Below are 23,498 nucleotides of genomic sequence, written 5' to 3' on the forward strand. Positions count from 1 at the left end.
ATCGACTGAGACACATAAGACACATTCTATCATCTATAAAATAATTGCAGCAACAGTATTGTTATTGGCTGCAATGTCTGAAAATAAGCAGGCTTGAGGAATATATTACACGCAGTTAATGATAACCGTTGTTGAAGCATCAAGGAAGTGCTGTATGTCACGAGGCTTTAGGTTCTACTTCCAGCGCTGTTGGACCCACAACGACAAAGTATCTAATTGGGCATCCTCGCGTGTCTGAAATGTGTTTAGATAGTAGGTAGGTAGGTACTAATCTAGATAAACAATAGGTAGGTACTAATTAAAATGTTACGATTTTTTTGTATGAGTCGGTCATTTGAGTGATCTGAGCCTTAATATAAAAAAAAATCGGATGAGTTTATGTCAATGTCATGTCATATCGTCCAAACAAAGAAGTAAACAAATCAAATCGTGTAAAGTGTACCTACCTTATTTAACTACTGTATGTAAACAAAACAGTGGTGCCGATTACTTAGAAAAAAATATTTAAAATTAATTAAATTGCACTCCAAATTTATCAGCATTTAAATTTCCAGCAATGAGCCGTGATAAAGTTCATTTTCAGCAATATGCCACTGAATACGATCCCATTAAGATTGGATCTATTGATGGTGAGTTTTTGGTACATAAATTATATAAAATTAAAGGTTTAGATTAGAGTGATTACTTCACCCAGACCTCTTTTCTTCATGATTTTTCATTCATGACATAATAAATTCTATTAAAAATAGTGTAGGTTAATTGCAAGTGTGTGTTACTGCAGGTACAGACACGGAGCCCCACGACCGTGCGATCGAGCGCGCTCTCTGGGCGCAGTACGAGCCAGACAAGCGCGTAACCGGTGACCCCCGTCACACTATATTTGTGGGCCGTCTAAATCCAAGAACTACTCAGGTATAACATTACCAATAGTGTATCTACATTTGCAGTTTACTTTTAACCCTTAACATTACATTTGGTTTTATAGTACTATGCTAAAAATGTATTCATTTTTGTATTAACCCTTACCAAAGTTACACCACCTTTGATGTAGAACTATCTGTATATGTAGATATACTATTAAGTTATCATAGTTATATTTTCTCTCCTATATTTTTAACTTAGCTGTTGCCAACCAAATATTTATTTATTATTTGGAGAACCAACAGCTATATTTACAGAATAGTCACCAGCCAATTATTGGTTCCCACTAATAAAAGCAAAATTGAAGTAAATGTTTTTGAGCATCTACAAATTTGGCACAAACTTGACCATATCTGCATTAGAGCCAAGTTCCGCAGTCAGTGGTTACATTTATATGGTCATGTGTTGTTGTATAATGTCACACATAAAATATGATTATTTTTAAGTATAGCCTATATCTATATTGTGTATTCCTCACCAGGACACCATATCATCAGAATTCTCCAAGTTTGGTAAAATAGTCAAGTGTCGCCTGGTGAAGGACATTGTCACGGGCAAGTCTAAACAGTATGCCTTTGTGGAGTTTGACAGTTCCAGTGCAGCGGACAAAGCCCACAGAAGTAAATATGAAATTACTGCTAGTGTCTTAATTGCTTTGCTTTGCAGGAGTTTGGGACAACATGCAACCTTCCTTATGATTGTATGTATCACACTCAAAAGAATTTTGGGGATTGAGTAGTTTTGTAGTTCCAGAAGATTTTAAAGTTATAGTGTATCATTACTTGTTATAAATATTCTATGCCATGTATTTTAATCTCTGTGAAACATGATAAAGATCATCGAGACACATGATACAGGTCATGATAAAGATATAGAAGCCTTCTTTATTGGAGTGAATGTGAAAATATATTTCCCTCATAAATAATAAAGGTATATTTATGTGCAAAACACTTAAAATAGATTCAGAATGCTGTAATCCTCTCAATTTCAACACATTCTGTTTTGTATTGTATGATTTGATCAGACAGAAACTGGTTTCAGGTATGCACAAAGAATACATTGATGGGTGTGAGATCGTAGTGGAGTGGGAGGCGGAGCGGAAGTTAAGCGGATGGAAGCCGCGGCGGCTGGGGGGCGGGTTCGGGGGGCGCAAGGAGGCCGGGCAGCTGCGATTCGGGGGTCGCGATAGGCCCTTCAGAAAGCCTTATCTCTCATAGGTAAGGTTTTATTTTTGCCACGCCTATATAGTCTGGACTTTTTAGTTCACTAACTATATACTCTGTGGTGAGGCCGGCTTCAGCCACACTGCCACAATCAGGTAGGCCGTGCCTTCAGTCAAGGTGACAAGCAGCGCCGCAGCATGTGCGGACGCTGCTGCAGGGAGCTAGGGCGCTGGAGCCGCTCCTTCACCAAGACCGAGACCTTCCTCACCATCCTAGAAGCCATACTCCTTATCCTATTCATCGCGTTCCTAACATTCGTCGTGCTACACTTCATTGCGTGCAACAAGAAGGAAATCGACGAGTCGAGCTATCTAGACGACGAGCCCCGAAGCCCTGCGCCAGCAGAAGGGCCCGCGCCGGCCGCGCCCGGCGTCAAGTGCACATGGGACCCCAAGGCGCCGACCGAAGCCGTAACTCGTTACTACGAAGACGACGATGCAGCGTCACGTGCTTTGGAACAACAGCTCAAGGGAGTGCATCTACCAGCTTCAACAACGACATTAGTGAACTTCAATGATATATTGCCGTATTTATCAGACGGAGAAGACGCGAAGGGATATGAAGATCATATCCTGGCGCTGGTGAAGTTGCGCCCGCCTCAGGATGTAACGTTTGGGTGTATTTTGACGATCGTGTCAGACTATTGGGCGGTGACTGCGGCCAGTTGTATAGAAGCGATCGAGGAGGTCGATTCCTTGGATTCCTTCGTGATGATGGACGGCTACGGCGAGAGTCGGCACGGCCGCACCCACGCGGTCGCGGACGTGCTCATCCACCCGTGGTACCAGGGCAGCAACAAGAGCTACGACTTCGTCGCGCTCAAGAGCGAGGACAGGCTCGTGAGGGGCTCCAAGAGCGCTGTGGAGTTCTCTTCGTTGTTGGATCACTTCTTCACGCCGATTGGTGAGAAGCTTGAGATCCTTGGATTTGGTGGATATAGGTACTGTTGTTTACCACTCTTACGTCTCATGCAACAATTGTTCGAAAAAATTTAGTATTCTATGGCTAATATGATTGTATACGCTCCGTATGCCTCATCCTCCCTAGCAATGACACCTTCATCTCATACGTGTATTTGTATTTACAAAAATATTTGTCTCCCTCATACAGGTAGGTATAATTGTGAGTCAAATTGACAAGCGAGCCACTTCATTATATTCAGGGCTATAAATTGGAGATATTTCTCATAGACTATAGCAGCTAAAAGTGGCTCTAGAGTTCAGCAATACCTCTTTCTTCCATATATAAATAACTCGATTTGTTCCAGAGCCATAGAGTCAGGTCCGTCGGGGCGGAGTCTCCGGCGCGTGTCCAACTACCTGGTGTCGCCGAAGCAATGCGGCGCCGCGGAGCGCTGGGCGCCGCGCCACCTGCTGCGGCCGCACGCGGCGCCGCAGGGCTCCTGCGGCACGCGGTTGCTGTGCGCAGGCGCAGTGTCCGCGCGCGGCGCCGCCTGCAACTACTGCGCGGGCACGCCGCTGCTGCGCGCGCACTCGCTGCACGGCATCATGAGCGACAACGCCGCGTGCGGCGCCGCGTGCGAGCCCGCGCTGTTCGTCAACGTGGCGCTGCTGCGGCCCTGGCTGGACGCGCTGCTGGCCGGCGACGACGACTTCTTGGCGTGATGCCGCCGGCGCGGAGCGGTTAACTCTATGCCAGCTACTCTATCCCACGTCGGATAGACACAAAAGTTTATAAGTTTTTATGGATATATTGAAAATAATTGAGACATTCTGAAGTTATGAAATTTCAGGCTGCTAATCCTTTGCCTAGAGAAGAATTTCAAAATCTTAATTCAAAATACATTTGGCCGTCCAAAAAGAGTAAAGTCTATATTATGAAGTGAAATAGAACTCTATGTTGGTTGATGTAATAGTGGCGAATGTACTGGGTTCCGATTCCGTGCCGCTCTTAGTGTAACAAAGACATAAGCAATATTGTGACTTTGTGGCGCGCTCAGTCACATCAAGAAGAACGAATTTATTTTCTCTATGACATTAGCAAAGTCATTTAGGCGAGCGATGAAGCCGCAAAAAAATATTTAGCCACCCGACAGTGCAATACGTTCGAAATATGTTGAAAATCGCGAGATATGTGCGATGAACTTCCTGCTGCTGATCTGTTCGCTGGTGATGGCGGGGCTGGTGGTGTCCACGCTAGGCGCCTTCGCGGTGCTGTTCATGGCCGCCATCAACGAAAGCGAGGACAACGCTACCGAAGTCCCTCCGCCGATGCACCCGATGCCCTTGCGATTCGCTAATAGTACAGCCTTTGAAAACACAACAATATTCGAATCGATAGACACACTATACAACACGACCGAAGATGAGGGCGCCAAACCGCCCATTTTGCGATGGAAGCTACCAAATAGCGGGCAGGAAGGACCGCAAGAATTAAATGATGATAACGTGCAATTTAAAGAGCCGTCCCTGGATTGGAAGGATTCCAAAGGAAAGTCGTTGAAGTTCAAGTATTTTTCGAAGTGGAAAGACGCGCAGAGGAAATTTTTGCTGCGGAACGACTCCACGGCGTAGCTTTTGGAGCCTTCGGTTATTTGAAATCTAATTAAACTCCTTGTGAACAGAAACGATCGTCTAGAAAGCTAAGTTTTTATATATTTACTACGTACGACGCACACAATCAAAGCTAACGCGTGTAAGGATAGGAGTGACCGGTCGTGTGTTGGTTTACGTGAATTTTACTACCTATGTATATATGCTATGTGATATTGGAGTAAATATTGTTTAGTTTATTACTATTTAATTTCTGTTATACTTCTAGAAGGTACGGTATATATGTAAAGTATGTACCTACTCCCTACTAGCTACTAAAAAGTAGTCTTGTCATTCTCTAGCTTTCCAAACTTCTGCATACCAAAAACTACCTCAATTCAATACACCGTTTTGACGAGAAATTACAAACGCATCTTCATATAACAAATATGAATTGTCAAAGAAAGGTACTTACCTACGACAAGAGAAAAAATGCCCATGGAACGAACAGTAGAACTCCGCGATGGAACCACGGGCAACAAATTCTCGTAACTAATTTTAAACTTTTACGTTGCATTAAAATGTATTAACGTTTCGGGTCGTGTAACAGCGACCGTGGCCGCGAGCGACTGACGCTGCAGCTCCGACAGCAGAGTGTTTCTCTACCGTCAACTTGTTTTTGCAGTGTACCGCCCCACCGGATCCCAATATCACTGACGTCCCTAATCTGAATCATGTCCGTTTTTTGATGCATATTAACCAAAGGCAAAATAAACTAAAGACTGCGTACCAGCATACTTACATGATATCTAAAAGATTTCCATACAATTTTATATTTCAAATATTTTTTTGTCTTTGTTGTTTGCAAATTTCTTCAAAATCCTCCGTTTCAGGCGTCATTGTTTAACATCCACACACACGTCCCACATTTAGCGTTAGGATAATCACAAAAACAATAAAACCACCTGTAAGCATTATCATAAACAGTTTAATTAAATATATCCGCGAGTTTCTGAATTATATAATTATAATACATTTCCAAATACGTTGCCGAGACACGCCGTAGCTAATATACACACAACCGGCACCGCGGTACTAAGGCAATATCATACAACCGACCTTCATCTAACTACAATCCTTTACAAATTGGAGCTAACTGTACATCGCGATATTTTACATAATATTTGACAACTAAACAAACATTTTGAGATAGATTTATTGTCCACTATAGATAGATATATAGATAGGTATAGAGATAAGAGATTTTGGGCCTGTCGCTAATATAGACATTCATAATTCATTTTTATCACCTACTCACCGAGTTAACCGGTCGTCGAGACACAATAGGTAAACAATCGTTTATCCGGCGCATTTGCACCGGTTCGTAGGGTGGACGAATGGTTTGAAATTGCTTTTTAATATCCTGGCATTACTTCAACCTTTGCATCTAGATAAATAGACATATTTATTTGAATACCGTAATTTTTTGGATTAATTAGAGGGCGTTAGGCAGTTTGGAAACTCTTAACGCCAGTGTGTAATGGTCGTTTGACCTCAACCAACTAGATAAGTAGTAATGGTTGTCACCTGAATGAGGATTTTCGTCCAAGCACAAATGTAGAAGTAAAAAGGCGCGTACATTTTAGAACTATAGATGTAATGTCATGTCAGATGCCTATAGGCGACGTGAATTTAATCGGACACCAGTGTTTTTTCACCAGTTGTTTGCAATAGCACATTCGATAAGAAGAAAATAAGGATTTTTTTTCTCTACGAGATATTTTTTTTGTGTTTGCTAAGGCCCGTATTGCACATTCGAAGCGACAAGATCGATTCTATCGTCAAGAAACACAATTCATAGAAGGGAAAAATTAAAAATAACTTACACGTAAAATAGCATTTGAAATGGATAAATAAATCGAATAATTTGATAATGAAAAATTAATATAAATTTGAAAATTATATAAACCTAACAACCCGATCACATTGGTAATTTAAAACTACACTTCGACCAGTAATATATAGAAACGGCCATTATAAATTGCCAATTAATAATACTTTAGTAACATCTTGTGAAACACTGTTACTTAGAAAGAAATTAGTTTGGCGAGACTAAAAACAGATATAGACTACATATAATAATTTCTATAATCAAAGTATAATAGTGTGAACTTGGAATAAAGACTAAGCATAAGATGGTATGTCCTTGAGACAACATGATAAAGCGAGATTTCATACAGGCGAGGTCCCAGCGTCGACTCGAGCCGACTTCACATTCGGCATACGTCGTCTCATGACGCGCGCCTTTATAGGTTACGCAACATTTTGTGTAAGTAAATTGCAATATTGGCGCGTGTCATTTCAACATAGACTGCCTTATCTAGTTGACTGATCTGTTCTCTGGTGATACGGCCGCTAGATGGCAGTTGCTGCGTAGACGTCAGACGCCAATATATACCTATTTTATTTTTCAAAGTAAAAGTATTCCACAAAATGACATAACAGAGAAAATTCTTTTCAACATGGCGGTGTTTCCCTGGTCCTAACATTGGTGAATACAATCGTATTGTGTCGTCACTAGTCACAACTAATTAACACTTAGTTGGTAAGCTGGGGGGGGGGGGGGGGGGGGGGTTGCGTCAGATGCCGCTGTTGTGGTAGTCGTCTGAAGGCACCTGCGACGGGTCGAAGATGCCGCTCTGGAAGTGAAAAAATAACAGAAATTTAATTGTATTTATTTTTCGGGGACTGTTGTGAAATATTAAGAATAATGTAAATACCCACAGTCTGTCTATAAGTAAAGAAAATAAATGAGGAAAATGTCCTTCGGGCTGGCACTCCTCTTTATTTATTTCCATTAAAAAAACCTTAAAATAACATAGAAGATGTACAAAAGCCTTATACGTACATCTGACAGGTTTATACGTACATCTGATTCAAATATTATTTTACGCTTACAATAACGACATCACTACATAGAAATAAAATGTTATAGACAAACAGTTGGTATTTTTGGAAGTAATGTTAATGACATACTAACAAATATCAAATATTATAATGTGCTACAGTTGATTACACAAGATTGGACTACACAAGCAGTGTCTTCGACTAAACAACCAGTGTGAGTATGATCCATGTTACCTGTTAGTGACCGTTGGTCAAATTGTCAATATCCTTCGAGAGCATGTACACATAAAAGTATCAATATCGATCTACAAATTTAATAGCGTAATAAATACTACAAAGAGCGGCTACACTCGCTAAGATTCAAGAGACAACAGAAAGGGATGCAGATATACATAAGAAAGAGAAGTAGAACAGTCTTCGTTTTCTATTAAATACATGTATCCCTTTCTTTAAACCCTATATTAGAAAACGCTTGAAATGGTGACGAAACTATATAAAAACTTGTAATGAGTAATGTACGGATACCCCTGGCGGGTGGTCGGGGGGCGGGAGCGGCAACTCGATGATCTGAGAGGGGGGGGGGGGATACGTTACGGGGTTTCGGTTACGGTAGAAGGATATAAAAATACCTATGTGTTGACAAACACTGATGTGGATGGAAAATAAAGTCAAACAAGTATTTCATAAAATGCGTTTTTGATACGAGCTTTTATTGTTGGTATCACTTCATACTCATAGATTATGCGTGTTGTGTTAGGACGGCTTCGCCCGCGTGATTTTCTATTTTATTCTATGTCCGTCTCTTCTCATGTACTCTGTATTCTTCTTCGTACAAATGCATGCAAATTTGAATAATAACCTAAACCATGCATGTATGCACGGATATTTATTTGTTCGGAATACGAACCTGATGCGGCACGAAGTAGGAGACGGGGGGCGCGGGCGGGGGCGGCGGGGGCGCCGCGTCGGGCGCCGCGCGCGCGGCCCCGCCCGGGTTCAGCACGTCCACGTACGACTTCTTTATGTCTGGGGAGATACATTATACTATAGTCCTTGTGTGTGTTTCGTTCCATATAATGACCACGATCCTCAGCCATGAGGAAACTAGTTACAGTATGTCAATAATGTGCAGAAAATAAATGAGGACGTTGTCTGGAAGAGTTTCCTTTATGGGATAAGTCCGCCATTGTATTGTTTACCTGTTTAAATTGTGTATGTACTTTTGCATAGGTTCATTCGGAAAATCAGAATTTCATATCTCGGTATACAGTGTACTATATACAATTTATTAGAGAAACACTTACGCCTTCCTTTCTGCATCTTGAATATGTTGGTCACGGGCGGGGCCGCGGCGCCAGCGGGCGCCTGCAGCGGCGGGGAGGAGCTACGTCTGGGGGAGGCGCAGTCATTAAATACACTAATAAAATACTAAAATTGCTTACCTAAATATGGAAATTTCGACATCTATTTTAAGCAAAAAAGTGGTTTGTAATTTTATTGTCTGTCACTTTCTGTAATTATTTAAGCTATCTATAAGTATATAAATATATAAGTCTATTTAAGCGAAAAATCCGTATCCAGATATGTGATATGAATCGATATGTGATATTATAGTATGCAGGTATAATATACTCATAACTCATATATTATATGAGTTATAGTCATAACACAATTCTACCGCACCGCTGCCGCCCGGCAAAATGACGTTCAATGAATAGTGAGCTTTAAACCGTCACATGTAGACATACTTTACATTGACAACAAATTAACGGACTGCTCGCTGTCTTGACAAAGTACGCCGAGTGGTGCGTTATAAGCGTGCTTTGTATGACCTTTATAATATACTTATAAATTAATACAAACACAGCTGATTTTTGATGTGAGAAGTTTGAATAAATATATGAACAATAGTTAATGTCGTAATATATAAATGTACTGACTGTAGGGCGAGCGCGGGCGGGGTAATCTTGGGCGGGGGCGGGGGCGGGCCGCTGACGTCATCGTCGCCATCTTTGTTGCGCCAGCGCTTGTTCTGCTCGTCCCACACGATCTACAAGCCCACCGCCAACAGTCAACAGTCAGCTTGTTCACCAAACACTTCACATTTTAAACTATCGCGTTATGTTATTAAATATCAATATTGTATATGTATTATTTCACATTATGTACACACATTTTTTGGTAATTGTGTCTTCATGAAATTAAAAAAAAAACACTACAATATCTATTCCAATAAACATTGTAACCAATATATATTTGATATTATGACGCGTGATATGGATGAGGTACGTTGCACCATCTTGTATTTTCTTTTTGTTCGAGTTTGACAATATATTTATTTTTAAAAAATCTTGAATTAAATTATGGACAATCAAAATCAACAATCTAAGAAATATGAAGAAATATAGTATAGAAAAATGGTTGTAAAACACTATATAACATACATATGTACGGATATATTTGACGAAAACTAATGAATATATATAATAGTCCAGATAAACAGGATTTCAAGCAGTAAGCAATATACAAATAAAATACGTATATAAAAACATAAACCAAGTAAATATAAGGAATAAAAATACAATTGAACACATAAAAGAAATACAGACAACTACCGCGCGAGTAGGGGGCTAGCAATAATAATACACATAATATATCAACACAACAAGTAAATACATATATATATATATCGAATACAATATGTCTAGTTCTAAACAATTTATTTTTTTCCGATCGGCAAAAAAGGTAACAAATTTTAAACATGTTATAGAACATGAATCAGTGGAAGAATAGAGGGACATATAATTACACAGCCTTATTAGAAATAGAGTTGTTGTATAGGGGGAAACAATTTATTTATTATTTTATTTATTTTATTTACCTTTCGAAGTCGATGGTTTATGTCTAAAGAGTAGGAAAAATAGATACAAGAGAGTATCTGATGTATCTGCCTTATAGTAAACTACTAAATATCAAGGTGAACGATTCTTGATGAATTTATAGGTATCGTATCTCGATGATATAAGATATAAAGATATATAAGGAAGGAAAATGGGAAAGCATACAGATATTAATAGAGTATTTTAACATTTACAAAGGAGAATGGCTACCCGACAGTGACCGCCAAGCGGGCGACGTCACTCACAACAGCTTGTCTATACTATTATTATAAAGAGGTAAGCGTTTGTGAGTGTATGTTTGAGGCGGGTAATCTCCGAAACTACCGAATCGAATTCAACAATTCTTTCATCATTAGAAAGGTACATTATCGAAAATTGCTATAGGCTATATTTTATCTCAAAATTCCCACGGGAGCGAAGCCCCGGGCAACATCAAGTTTAGGATAAAATAGGGTAGATACTGGATAGGGAAGCATAGAGTATTGGAACGTCTACAGCAGAGTAGGCACGGGCCCGCCCACAGAGGCCAGCAGCCGGCGGCGGCGGTCACTCACGGTGGGGTCGCTGTCGTCGGGCAGGATCATCTGCTGCGGCGCGCGCAGCGCCAGCTTGCCCAGCAGCCCGCCCAGCCAGCCCGAGCGCTTGCCGCCGTCCTCTCTGCCCTTGCTGGCCGCCGTCCGGGGCGGCTCCGACTCGCGCTCAGATTGCTGAGAGGAATACTCGTGTCGCTCAAATCTAATATAGTACCCACGTAGACATCTAAATATGTCTACTTAAGTAAGTGCTATTTTAGAACAACTGATGAAAGAAACATACGAGTGTTTTATTGTGTATTAGTATTATATCTGAATCTTATTTCGATTGTATTACAATACAATCTTCGTAGGTATTACTGAAGGAAATACGGAGTGTCATTTAACAGTATTACTCACCGGGACACTGCTACACGACGGGATTTTTTTCTCCCGATGTGTTACAAATCGCGGTGTGACTCAGCGGGAACAAACCAGAAAATGGCGTCATATATTGCGTCACAACCAGTGTGTTGTGCAAGTAACATTTTTCACCGAGAAATTGATGAGAAACATATATTTATTTCTTTTCTAGTACTGTTACAGATATTACAACATATTTTTGTAAACATTTATAAATCCCCCCTTCTTTTTATAATACTTAAGAATTGTTTACCAGAGGGTTCTATCCTACTTAAGTACTCACATCAGCGCTGGGCGGCCTGTCGTCGTCGAGGTTGTTGAACCTCGCGGCCCCGTTCCCCCCCGGCATAGTGATCATTGGCCGAGGCGCGTTGGCGTCCACATTGTCACCGTTCGAATTCGGCGTGGTCTGTTGAAGTTTTAACTATTATAAACCGTGGCTATCATAATTATAGTAATTTTAGTTATTAAGGCCGGTTCGCATTTTGATTAGTGTATATCTATATGGACTCGCACTAATCAGTGCCAGTACAGGTTTTGTAATAACACTCGTACTCAACGTTAATCAAAGTGCAAACTGGGCTTTAGAAAACCAATTTTGTAGAGAAGCAGAGGTAAGTCCTTGCCATTAATTGTGTTTTAATAATATTAAGTTTATTTATACCCATTTTTAAAATTAATCTTATTATGATTATCTGGATTTTCCAAGCGAACAAAATCTTCAGCTTTATTATATTAAGCAGTATAATAGAAACTTCGTGTGATAGACATACATGACATCAAGATTATGTCTATTATATACTAATTACTGCAGCTTATTTATATTACTACATGACATCTGGTAGAAGCTGCTTTTTGACAGGTTCCACGGAACATCAAGACAAGCTACGTCGACTGCTAAAAAGCCTGGGTTTGTCTTCGGAGGCGGTCGGTTAGATCAGCTTGGAGAGAGGCTGCCAGTGTGTACAACATAGCCGATTTATACCACATCGCTACAAACCAACAAAATAGAATTCATTGAAAAGTAAGCTTTAAAATGTCCGCTTTAGAGATACGTACAGAGAATATTGTAGACAGCAAACTATAGACATCGCCCTAATTTCCATTTTGCTCATACAAGAAGGAGAAACGTGTGCTAGAAAGACAGCAGGAGAAGTGGGACATGGCACAGAACGCTTTTATATTATTTGGCATTTACCGCTTGTCGTCTTTTGCAATGTGTATGAAATAATTATATCTCACGTGGCTGAATGAATGTATGCTGATGGAAATATTCTTGTGGTTGGTAGCGGTTTCGTATAAATCGACTAGTTACTATTTTGAAACTACATCAAACGTGCCACGGTTTCAGCACGTTTATGAGCCGCCAACATTTGAAAAAGGTGTTTTTTTTTACAGATGCATGTTATAAATATATATAAATGGGTTTAATATCTATAAAAATAAATAGGTTTAATATCTGGTCAGTAGACCCTAGGTTTGAAATGATCATATCCAAATAACGCACGCAATCGTGATTCGTTAAAATATACGAATTATGAAATGCGTCTAGCACGAATTTAGCACTTTAACTCGTTAGGCGTTACGTAATTTTAAATGAAGTACTGTTAGCACTTCAAACATGCGATGGTGCAGGCTCATAAACGCGGTCGTATTACAGTGATGATTAAATATTGAAAATATATTTACCATTACGCTGTAGACCTGTGAGAGTGGAAATTTATGTTATATGTTAGAAATAACTGGGAAGTTTTGTGTGTTGTGTGTGTGAAATAGAAAGCGATGAATTACGGTTTTCATTATTTTGCTCTTTTAGTTTGTTGTCTCGGGTTATTGGAAATTAGATTACTATCAATCAAACTATCTATATTGTCAAACTCACTCATCACCGACGGCTGGCAAGTCGCAGTTATAATTCTATAAGAATGTAGATACATTACCTCAAGTCTTTATTTAAAAAGTCTGCAGTTGAACATGGTGTTCCATATTTTATATTATCAATTGAGGGGTCACAGTAAAAAAATGTAATTATCTTTAACATTTAATAATAACTATAAGCAAAATTTCATTGAGATATCATCGGCTATATTTATATTTGCTTGACATTTTTCCAATAAAACAGATTGCCAATAGAAGAGATTCATAATTTTACAACGAATAAATTAGAATACTGAAACATCACAAAACATTAACGGTGAACATAAACTAGATCAATAATCACAGGCGTAAATGTTAATTTAATAAATCTACATAAATACATTTAAATATTTTTTGTGGACATCATCTTGACCAGAAAAAAATCTAATTTCGAGTTCCATTACTATTTCTATATATTTTCGATGTGATAATATTGAACATTTGTGATTTCTACAAGAGCAAATTTTTCATTTTACAATCGCGAATCAATCATTTTTTAAAATTCTAATTATCTTTAAGATAGATAGATAGATAGATAAAAACTTTATTTGTAGCCACAGTACACACACATACATCAATGTTAATACAAAAAAATAACTGACACAATAAACGGGTAAATAACAATTACACATAAGAAATGTGTATGTGTGCTGCAGCAATACAAAAAGGTCATGGCTCAACGATGATGTTGCTCCTAGGGGAGCAACGCGTTGATTTTCAGCCATAGCCACAGTAAGTGGAGAGCAAACAAGAAGAGTAATCAATCAGTAAATCAATAAAGTTACTTACATAGAACATTACATGGAAACAGGAAAGAGACGCAACAATAAAATGGAGAATTTTGTTGATCTGTCTATATCAAGCAATAATGCCGCTACCGGCAACGGCGCGTTGGATTATTAATCTTTTGTTTTTCTAGCAAATGAGAGAGCAATTGTTTTTTGAATGAAAATTTGGATTTTTCCTTGAATGGTGGGGGAATATTATTCCAACATTTGGTCGCCTGATAACGGAAACTGCCCCTGAAAGCAACACTTTTATGTCGGGATAGTAGTAATTGCGGTCGGCACGATCTCTGATTGTTTCTGGAGTAAAAATTCAGTTTTGCGTACAGATATTCCGGTTTTTGGCGTTTTATTACTCCGAAAAGCAGAGTTGACAAGTGTAGTTGCCTACGCGAGTTCATGTTTAACATGGAGGCTTCGTTCAGGTACGGAGTTACATGGCTTCTAGGTGCGATATCAAAAATAAACCTACAGCACGCGTTTTGAACTCTCTGCACCATACGCTGAGTTCTTTTCAAAAGGCACGGTCCGTAGACAGTATCCCCATAATTGAGCCGCGATAAAACTAACGTTTCACACAATCTTGTGCGAACCTTTTCAGAGAGAAGGTATCGTATCTTGTACAGAACCTTCAAACGAAAGAAACAACCTCTTACAATCTCCAAGACATGATTTTCGAATCGAAGCTTGCTGTCAAACACGATCCCAAGATTTCTTGCTTCGTCGACCCTATCTATTGGCTTATCGTGTATTTCGATGTTGAGACCAGTATCGATAATTTTAGTAACTTGAACTCTAGTTCCGAGGACCATGTACTTTGATTTTGAGGGATTCAGAACCAAACAGTTTTTGTTCGACCAGTCTGCTATGTTTTTGAGATCATCGTTCATTTGTTGTGCTCGTATGGATATTTCGTCAGGAGTACCAGATATGTATAGCTGGACATCGTCAGCATAACAGTGATACTTGCAGTGATTAATTACACCTACAAGATCGGCGCTGTAAATAATAAAAAGTAGGGGTCCTAGAATGGACCCTTGAGGAACTCCCCGATCAACAGGTTTTGATTCAGAGACGAGATAAGAACCATCCTCCCTCAAGATTCTCACTCGTTGGCTTCGACCACTCAAGTAGCTGTTAAACCACTTAACAGATTGATGGTCTAGTCCATAAAAAGTGAGCTTGGAAAGTAACAATGAGATGTTAATACTATCGAATGCCCTGGAGAAGTCTAACAAAGACAAAATAGTACCACGACCCAAATCCTGTTCGGCCAGAATGTTGTCAGTAACGTCTAGTAAAGCTGTTGTAGTACTACGGTCCTTGCGAAAACCGGACTGAAGCGATGGTAAAACTTTATTATCCTCTATGTATTTCGATAGTTGCAATTGCGCTGCTCTCTCCAAGACTTTAGATAGAAAAGGTAGAAGGCTTATTGGTCTCAGGTCAGAAACGTTGCCAGGTTTATTGGTTTTAGGTATAGGAGTAACCAAAGCTTCTCTCCACTGCCGCGGGAACGTACCCGAACACAACGAGATATTCACTATCCTGGTAATGATACCCAATGTCGAAGGAAGAGTCAGAAGTATCATATCCCTACTGATATCGTCATTTCCAGTTGCGTTTGATTTAATCGACATTATATATCTTGCAACGTCTTCTTCAGATACAGAATGAAATTTGAAAATTGAGTTATTAAATCTATTGAATTCGAAATATGTCAGATGGGATAAGTTACTAAAATTATTATTATTATTAGGTATGTCAAGAAAGTGTTCATTTATGTCATCAGGATTGTCGAAAATATCGGGTAAGATGTCATTATTACTAGGATCCACAATAATCTTTTGTTTTAGGTTAGTCCAAAATGCTTTACTGTTATTTAATTGGGAATTTATATAATAATTGAAATAAGCAGTCTTTTCGCTTGCAATGCTCTTACGAACGAGATTCTTCAGGTCGTGATAATACTCCTTGTCTGAGTCACATTTAGTTTGATGGTACTTCTTGCGTGCACGATCTCGGAGTTCCATCATAAGTCTACACGTGTCTGTTATCCATGGCAAGGAATGATTGTAATTAATTTTTAACTTCTTAACTGGTGCATGTTTGTTAAACAATTCTAGCACATAATTGTTGAAAGTGTCAACCATGTCATCCGCGTTGGACAGATAGCACATAGAATCCCAATCAACAGACAGCAAATCCTTATTAAAATCTACCAAATTTATGTTTTTTAGCGGTCGATAGTACGTATATTTAGGAGGAACTTTTACTTGTTTTATTTGTAATTCCACATTTACCATAGCATGACCCTCATCACTATCAGTAATTTTTATAACCGAGACATTACGTACAGGGGCATTTGTACACACCACATCGATGAGTTTCGCCGAATGACTAGTGAAGTGAGTAGGTTCATCGACAATTTGCTTAAGATCCATGCAACTTAAGTAATTATAAAACTTTATGGTATTTGTTTCGGACAATTTAAGCATATTTATATTAATGTCACCGAGAAATACTACGTAATCGTGATCTGAAAAAGATACCGTGGACTCCGTTAACGCATCAATGAATTTATCAGCGTCTACCCATTGAGATCTGTAAGCCGTACCAATTGCTAGGGTGTGTCCATTTACTCGCGCAGACAACCACATCTGCTCAATATCAGCCTCTGGATGTTTAAGGATACGTGCGCGAAGATGTTTTTTGACATAAAAGGCAAGGCCACCCCCACAACCGTCCTTCATGTGCTTGGGGCGGGCCGCAGTGTGCATCCGATATCCAGGCGGAGCCGGCGCTCGAGCCTCTGCACCATCTTTAATCCAAGTTTCATTAATTGCAATAATCTCCGGTTGAAAGCGATCCATAGCGAGAAGGAAATCATCATATTTTGCAGGTAATGATCCGGGGTTATATAATCCTAGTTTAAACTGTTTACTTTTCGGAACCATCACTGGTAATAAGTACTATACTTGTACAAACTGGTGTACAAAAAATTTTGTGATAATGAAGATTTGATTTCCATGGCAGTGTAACTAAAAGAGACGAAGAAAAGATCAGACAACGATTTGATCACACTAAACGCGGAGTTCACAGAATTGCTTAATATATTTTGTATTACTGCAGCACTTATACGAAATAAAAATAAGGCAAAAAGTATAAGTTTATGCGTATAGCTAATTTTAGACATTACATTATTACATAGAAGGCATAACAAACATAAATAAGTTGACTGTATTTTTTTAATGAAAACAAAAAAATATATAAATTTACCATAAAAAAGGCAATGATAATAAATTTTAAGAGTATACATGTTTGAGATGTATAAGGCGCACTGAAAAAGGAACAGGACACATGATCTGGGATCTTTCATTAACATAGCACTACTCGAATTAATAACAATAAAATATAAAACTGACATATAAAGTGATAATAATACAAGCGACATGAAACACAGGAGACGACGGTCACTTTCAATTAGATGACCCAACAGTTTCAGGGCCAAAAACTCGAATGAGATCCTGTTCATCTCGTATGCGGTGCCGAGGTGCGTCAGGAGACTGACGCTGCCGGATGTAAATGCGGCCATTTCGGGTCCAAACGAATCGCCAACCGCAACGCGAAGCCATATCACGTGCACGACGAAATAAATTTCTATTAATTTTTGTTAACCGCTCATTGATGTAAAAAGCGCGTGGACGGCCAGGCAACCCCATGCCCTCCGTTGTAGCACCACGACGCACACGCGCTGACTGCAGTAGACGATCTCGAAGGGCGCGGCGAGCTAGTCTGACCACGATCGGGCGCGGACGGGACCCAACAAGCTTCTCAGCTGCGTTTTGTTGACCAGTTGATAGTGGGCCTACACGCGTAACACTGACAATATCTTCATCAGCTATGTTGATCCCTAATTTGTCAGCCACTGTGATGGTTATGTGACCCAGACTCTCTCCTTGCTGTTCCTCAATACATGAAATTTCGATTTCATTAAGCAATAAATCCTGCTCGCGGTCATTCATCTCAGCCTTTAATTCCGCAATTGAACTCAGCAAGGATTGCTCGACATCAGTTCCAGTGGCTCTGCTACACTCTCTCGACTGCTCTCTCAGTTGTGTTTCAAGGCAATCGACTCGCTGAAACAACGTATCATACTTCTGTTCACATACATCTTGCCTCTGACTAATTCTTTCCATCGATTCCATTAGCGTGGTCATTTGCACCCTATCTTTTATTCGATCATCACGGTACTCTTCCCTAAACTGTCGTAATTCTAGCAGCAGGATTTGTACCTCAGATACTTCCAGAGTGTCATTGAGGCTGGTCATGTTCAAATCTGGTACAGAGGGAAGTAACTGAGACTTGTCAGCTTCCTCAGGGGGAGTTACCACTGCAGCTCCGCGACGGCGCATCACTCTATCCAGGGCACCACGTACAGGCGTATTAGTGTTGTCAGTTCGGGGCTGATTACAAATGCAGAATGGGCACTTCCACTGGGCGTCTTTGTGTTCAGACGACATCATACTGTAGAACTTTTGCTCTGATACGTTACCACAAGCAATGTCGTACTTTTTGCTACATAAGCTGCAAGAAAGGTACTGTCTTGAATCGATAGGTTTGAGACACCCGGCGCAGCTAAAAATGTGATCCATTGCAGAAGCCACAATACAAAACCCAAAAAAGGAGAAAAAAAAAAAAAATTTTTTTCTACCACCTGGATTTGAACACAAGTCGTTCGGATCTAAGTCGGACGCACTCCCACTGCGCCAAATTGAGTTAAGCGATGGTAATGAAATTATCAGTATGTTGTCGAGACGGAATGTTAGATGACCAAATTCGGACGGTCAATGAACTTATTTATTTTTAGGGCACCGACAAATTACAACACAACACTTTTGCTAACAGACTGCGTCCAATTATTCACTTGCACTTTTCTCCAAGAATATTGCAACTTAGGTGCATCCAATTATAGCAAACGAAAGATCACAATGATAGGAAACTGGTAATGTAATTTATACGGAACGTTATTGGCAACAATGAAAAATAATAATTTTATGAATATTACGAGTTAACAGATACGTGCGGCGCGATCGGAAGCGCACCCCCACTCCCATTTAACTCGTATTCTATCTACGTAGTAGGTAAAGCGTATCGAAATCGGCCAAATCATTTTATAAATTTTCGTGTCACTTCCTAAATCTATTAGTTTCGATCTAATTTCGAAACCAAAGTAAATATCTATGTAAACAATAACTTTAATTTCACTTAATATTTATCACAATGCAGTAAACATATTGAACCTTCGTACAGCAGAATAGATTTTTGCGTTAGGAAATAACTATTTAAATATAATTTGTTATATTTTCACTACGTAATTTAAAGAATAAAATATGGGCTACTCAATATATGAGCACTATTCGAGTGTGCGAAATGCCAAATTTATTGGTCAATTCTATATTGTGACGTGCGCTCAATATCAGAAAATATATAATTATAAGGGCTCGTCTATGTTAAATGTACGGGGCGCATCTATGGGAAAAGTGATAGCGCCGCGCCGCGCCAATACTTCTTCAAAACGCTGCACGCTCCGCTCGACGCGCCGCGCTAACACCTTCCGCTCTAAATCCTCAGCGCTTTCCGCTTCCGGAGCGTCTATGGGGTATGTCCCACCGAATATTAACGGTCGGTATCTAATAGGGCCGTGGGGGTGTGACGCCCAGCGGTCTACCGTGCCTCGTATGACGTCACTGCGCTGAGGGACTAATGCTGTGACGTCATTAGGTGACGGTGTTACGCCGTGGGTTACTTGGATATCCAAATCAGATATTGTCTGTTTTGAATGCGTATGATTGGAGGCTAATGGACCGCCGCTAGATGGCGGTGAGTCGGCCGTCATCTGACGACCGTTAGTTACCGCCGTAGGTTTTGTGTGCGTATCGGATGCAGTTGAAAGTGTAGGTTCGTCGCTAGATGGCGGCGCGTGCAGGCCGCTAGCGGCGCGCGCGGCGCGGAGTGCGGGCCGTTGAGCGTGGTCGCCGGGAGCCCGCAGCCGCCGCCGCACGGTACTTACCGTCTGTCCACCACCACATAGCGTTAGCTTGAGATTCTTCCGCCCTATTAGGTACTTATTTCTAATAGCAATGTTGGGTAGATATATTGAAATATGTATTGTATTGAAAAGGGAATTGACGGTGCAAAAGTAATCGGAACCGTGCCTCAGAAGACAAAATCAGCTATGATCGTTCAATATAGCATTCGAATTAAAAAAAAATTTTTTTAGTCCCGATGTCTCCAGACCAAATATTTTGTTATAATATTGAGTACTCGTGAATCTAGTATTCATTCATTCATTATCAGCGAGGTCGCTGGTATTTTAAAAATACTGCGCCATCTAACACTTTTTGTATACCAGCTGTGCCCGCGTCCTCGCTCACGTGGAATTTTAATATCCCAGCTTAACCTTCCAAACGGAAGTGGAATAAACAGCAGTAATTTCACAGATTAGAGCGTAACAGTTCAGCTAAGTTATAGTATGTAATATAGCATAGTATAACTCACATCATTATAGTAATGTGGGTCCGGCAGTGGCTGCCAGTAGTCCTGCGGCGCCGGGTCCGCGTACCCCGGGTCGGGGGGCGCGGGGGGCGCCGCGGCTTGGACCGCCTCATTCTGAAAGAGAATTGGGGTTGTTGACAGGGATGTTACGAATATCATATTTTCGACATTCGTGAATGCGAACGTTTTTAATTAAATTTGTTGAAGCGTAGTTTTAAATGTCTAACTCCACATTTACACTCAGCCGCTGCCGGAAATATTCCCCTAAATACTTCTGCGGCGACAACGACGCGAGTGAGCGTTCACACTCAGCCTTCATATTCTTATTCTCTCTCTCGACGACCTCTGAACCGAGAGGTCCCGGGTTCGATCCCCGGTCGGGTCACGATGGAAAATGATCTTTTTCTGATTGGCCCGGGTCTTGGATGTTTATCTATATATGTATTTGTTATAAAATATAGTATCGTTGAGTTAGTATCCCATAACACAAGTCGCGAACTTACTTTGGGGCTAGCTCAATCTGTGTGATTTGTCCTAATATTTTTATTTATTTAATTACTCTCTTCTTTATTTATCAACTCGCGAGAATGTCCGACGTGGATCTCGTCGAGGTCGCTGGTTCGACAGCATTATGTCTGATCAGTACAAGTCATCCCATATAACCCGCTCAATTTCATAAAGTTCCAAAAATGTAACCGTTGTCGGCGGTGACGTGAGCAGCGACAGCGCGAGTGACCTGTTTACATACTCGTGCTGCCCACTGGGTGCTCACGTCCCTGCCCGATAGAGCTGAGTGTAAATGGCATAAGCATACATAAGGCAGACAGCGGGAAGCCATTTTGTTTAATATTATGTAGAGATAATAAATATGCGTTTTTATGTCAAATATTTTCACAAAATTTATTTTTATTTCATCAAAGAGTTAAGACGCAACTCACATTGAGTTGCGGGGGCGGGGGCGGGGGCTGCTGCTGGTAGTACTGCGCCGCGTAGTCGGGGGTCTCTTCCGCTGGCACCGGGGCCGGGTGGGCCTCGTATGTGGGCACCGGCTGGTACGGCTGCTGCTGCTGTTGCTGTGGCTGCAAAGGCTGCGGACAACGACACAATGCTTTGTTGTAGTGGGATGGCTGGTTTGGTGGTGGTGTAATGGTTAAGACGCCCGCCTGTGGATCGAATGTTCCCAGACAGAATGTTCGAATCCTACACGTGCCACATGAGTTTATATACCAATCTGACTCATGTATAGTAGTTTTCATCGACCACCACTTGCTTCCGGTGAAGGAAAACATCGTGAGGAAACCTGCACACTGGTTGATTCTTATTAACTTGTGTGTGAAATGGAGAAGGCAATGGCAAACCACTCCATTAATAATGCCAAGAAAGTTGTTGTATGTGTTTCATTCCATGTAACAACTACGACCGTCAGCCACGAGGAATACGACTATGAAGAAGTGGGATGGCGATAAATTATAATATATGTAGCTATTTAATATGATGCGTGCGTCATCTTGAATTTCGAACGTAATATTTCATCAAATCAAAAATATTTATTTTTAATACAGGTTATACATGATAAAAAAGGAACATTTAATTATCAGCTCTGTATTCTGCCGCAGCGGAGTACAAATATAAAAGAAAAACCAGTAATTTTTTTTTTTATATTGTAACATAAATACACAAGATAGTTTTGTATGTATAAGACCTACATTTGTTAATTGACGTGTTTGGAGAAAAGGCCGCGGTGAAGTTTGTTGTGCCGCACCAGCACACCTCACACCTCAATCTTGCGCTTTGCAAGTCGGCAGTAGACTTAGTTCAAGTAATTTTTGACGTAAATAAGTGATGTATATCATCCTAAATTGAATAATTTGAATTTGAATTTTGAATTTGACTCTAAATAGCTATTTATTATATAATAATATTCAATAAATAGCCCACCTGTTCCCCCCAGCCGCACTGCAGCTGGTCGTACGCGTGTTGCGGCGCAGCCGGCTCCTCCGACTGCTGCGGACGAGAGATCTATCTATACACTCTTTATTTACAAACGAGAGCGACTGGGGATCCGCAGTTTCCACTGACAAACCCTTTATTTAACCCTTTGAACGCCGTGACACCTTTAGGCGTCATCATAGATAAAATAAATATATGTAAAATAGATTTGTCCTAGCAGCCCGGCTCGTGTGAACATACCCTGTAAGTACTTTACATAGTTGAGATTTCCGCCGTCAGTGTAGTCTACGTGTCTGTGTCAACATCTATCTAGTTTTCACAAAATACCGGCTTGTTCAGTGGCCATTTGTAAAAATACAATCGGAAAAGTGAACATTGTTTGTTGTTGAAGTGTTTGTTTCCGACGGACGTCTAAAAGTGTCTATGGCGTTTAAAGGGTTAAATATTACCTGGGCATTATTAAGATAATTTAATACTCAAACAAGTTTTTTACATAATTGTTGCCACAAGTTTTTATTGTTATCACAGAGATCTTGTGGCATTTAACGGCTGACAAAAACCCCACGTCCGTGCTGTAAACGGTCGAGGAGTTCCCTCGTTTGTAGCCGAACCGGGCTGCACCATCAAGCCATGCTTATCATAACAATTAATTGCCATGGAAACTGAAGCGATGTGGGAAATATCACCATTGTAGGTCAACAAGAAGTAGGAGAAATCGATTTGGTTACAGACAACGGGACAGCAGGCCTACCGTCAACTTTTATAGGATTCCAATGTATCTCAGTTCAATTTCGGAACCTAAAATGAACCGCATTCACACTAAAAATTAACGATGCAGATCAGTTTAGGTCGCAAAGTGGATCAAGACATGATGGTAAGCCCCCGGGTGAAACTAAATAGAAAAAGTCAA

General features: G+C 40.3%; 3 protein-coding genes across 13 annotated transcripts in view; 2 read left to right on the top strand and 1 right to left on the bottom strand.

Annotated features, from left to right (window-relative positions):
• Positions 1-556: 556 nt before the first annotated feature.
• Positions 557-2,138, top strand: LOC128669741 (U11/U12 small nuclear ribonucleoprotein 35 kDa protein-like). Its single transcript, XM_053744814.1, has 4 exons — positions 557-629; positions 782-912; positions 1,403-1,541; positions 1,963-2,138. The coding sequence occupies exons 1-4, from the start codon at positions 557-559 to the stop codon at positions 2,136-2,138; spliced, it is 519 nt and encodes a 172-aa protein (XP_053600789.1).
• A 22-nt stretch (positions 2,139-2,160) lies between these two features.
• On the top strand, positions 2,161-4,907 carry LOC128670388 (trypsin zeta-like). The gene is made up of 2 exons (XM_053746017.2): positions 2,161-3,084; positions 3,412-4,907. Exons 1-2 carry the CDS (start codon positions 2,282-2,284, stop codon positions 3,767-3,769), a joined length of 1,161 nt encoding a protein of 386 aa, XP_053601992.1. The 5' UTR covers positions 2,161-2,281; the 3' UTR covers positions 3,770-4,907.
• Positions 4,908-5,604: 697 nt separating this feature from the next.
• The window catches only part of Sec16 (Secretory 16), a 35,782-nt gene continuing 17,888 nt past the window's right edge, over positions 5,605-23,498 (bottom strand). For 4 of the 11 annotated variants that reach the window (XM_053745987.2, XM_053745989.2, XM_053745980.2 and 1 more), the window contains 9 exons: positions 22,577-22,642; positions 21,577-21,726; positions 20,642-20,752; positions 11,662-11,787; positions 10,998-11,150; positions 9,484-9,593; positions 8,848-8,933; positions 8,451-8,569; positions 5,605-7,335 (listed from right to left, as the gene is read on the bottom strand). In XM_053745987.2, coding sequence (XP_053601962.1) covers positions 7,276-7,335; positions 8,451-8,569; positions 8,848-8,933; positions 9,484-9,593; positions 10,998-11,150; positions 11,662-11,787; positions 20,642-20,752; positions 21,577-21,726; positions 22,577-22,642 — 981 coding nt within the window. In that variant the 3' untranslated portion in view covers positions 5,605-7,275. Of the gene's footprint in view, positions 7,336-7,777; positions 7,811-8,450; positions 8,570-8,847; positions 8,934-9,483; positions 9,594-10,997; positions 11,151-11,661; positions 11,788-19,202; positions 20,157-20,641; positions 20,753-21,576; positions 21,727-22,576; positions 22,643-23,498 lie in introns of those variants that run through there. The other 7 variants (XM_053745986.2, XM_053745985.2, XM_053745983.2 and 4 more) reach the window with 7 other exon arrangements.

Source organism: Plodia interpunctella, chromosome 5, assembly GCF_027563975.2.
Source record: "Plodia interpunctella isolate USDA-ARS_2022_Savannah chromosome 5, ilPloInte3.2, whole genome shotgun sequence".
NCBI classification, from domain to species: Eukaryota; Metazoa; Arthropoda; class Insecta; order Lepidoptera; family Pyralidae; genus Plodia; species Plodia interpunctella.

Coding starts and splice junctions, on each gene's coding strand:
- LOC128669741 (XM_053744814.1), top strand. CDS start 557: ATGAGCCGTGATAAAGTTCATTTTCAGCAATATGCCACTGAATACGAT. Junction 913..1,402: donor TAAATCCAAGAACTACTCAG/GTATAACATTAC, acceptor ATTCCTCACCAG/GACACCATATCATCAGAATT. Junction 1,542..1,962: donor AGCGGACAAAGCCCACAGAA/GTAAATATGAAA, acceptor AACTGGTTTCAG/GTATGCACAAAGAATACATT.
- LOC128670388 (XM_053746017.2), top strand. CDS start 2,282: ATGTGCGGACGCTGCTGCAGGGAGCTAGGGCGCTGGAGCCGCTCCTTC. Junction 3,085..3,411: donor CTTGGATTTGGTGGATATAG/GTACTGTTGTTT, acceptor GATTTGTTCCAG/AGCCATAGAGTCAGGTCCGT.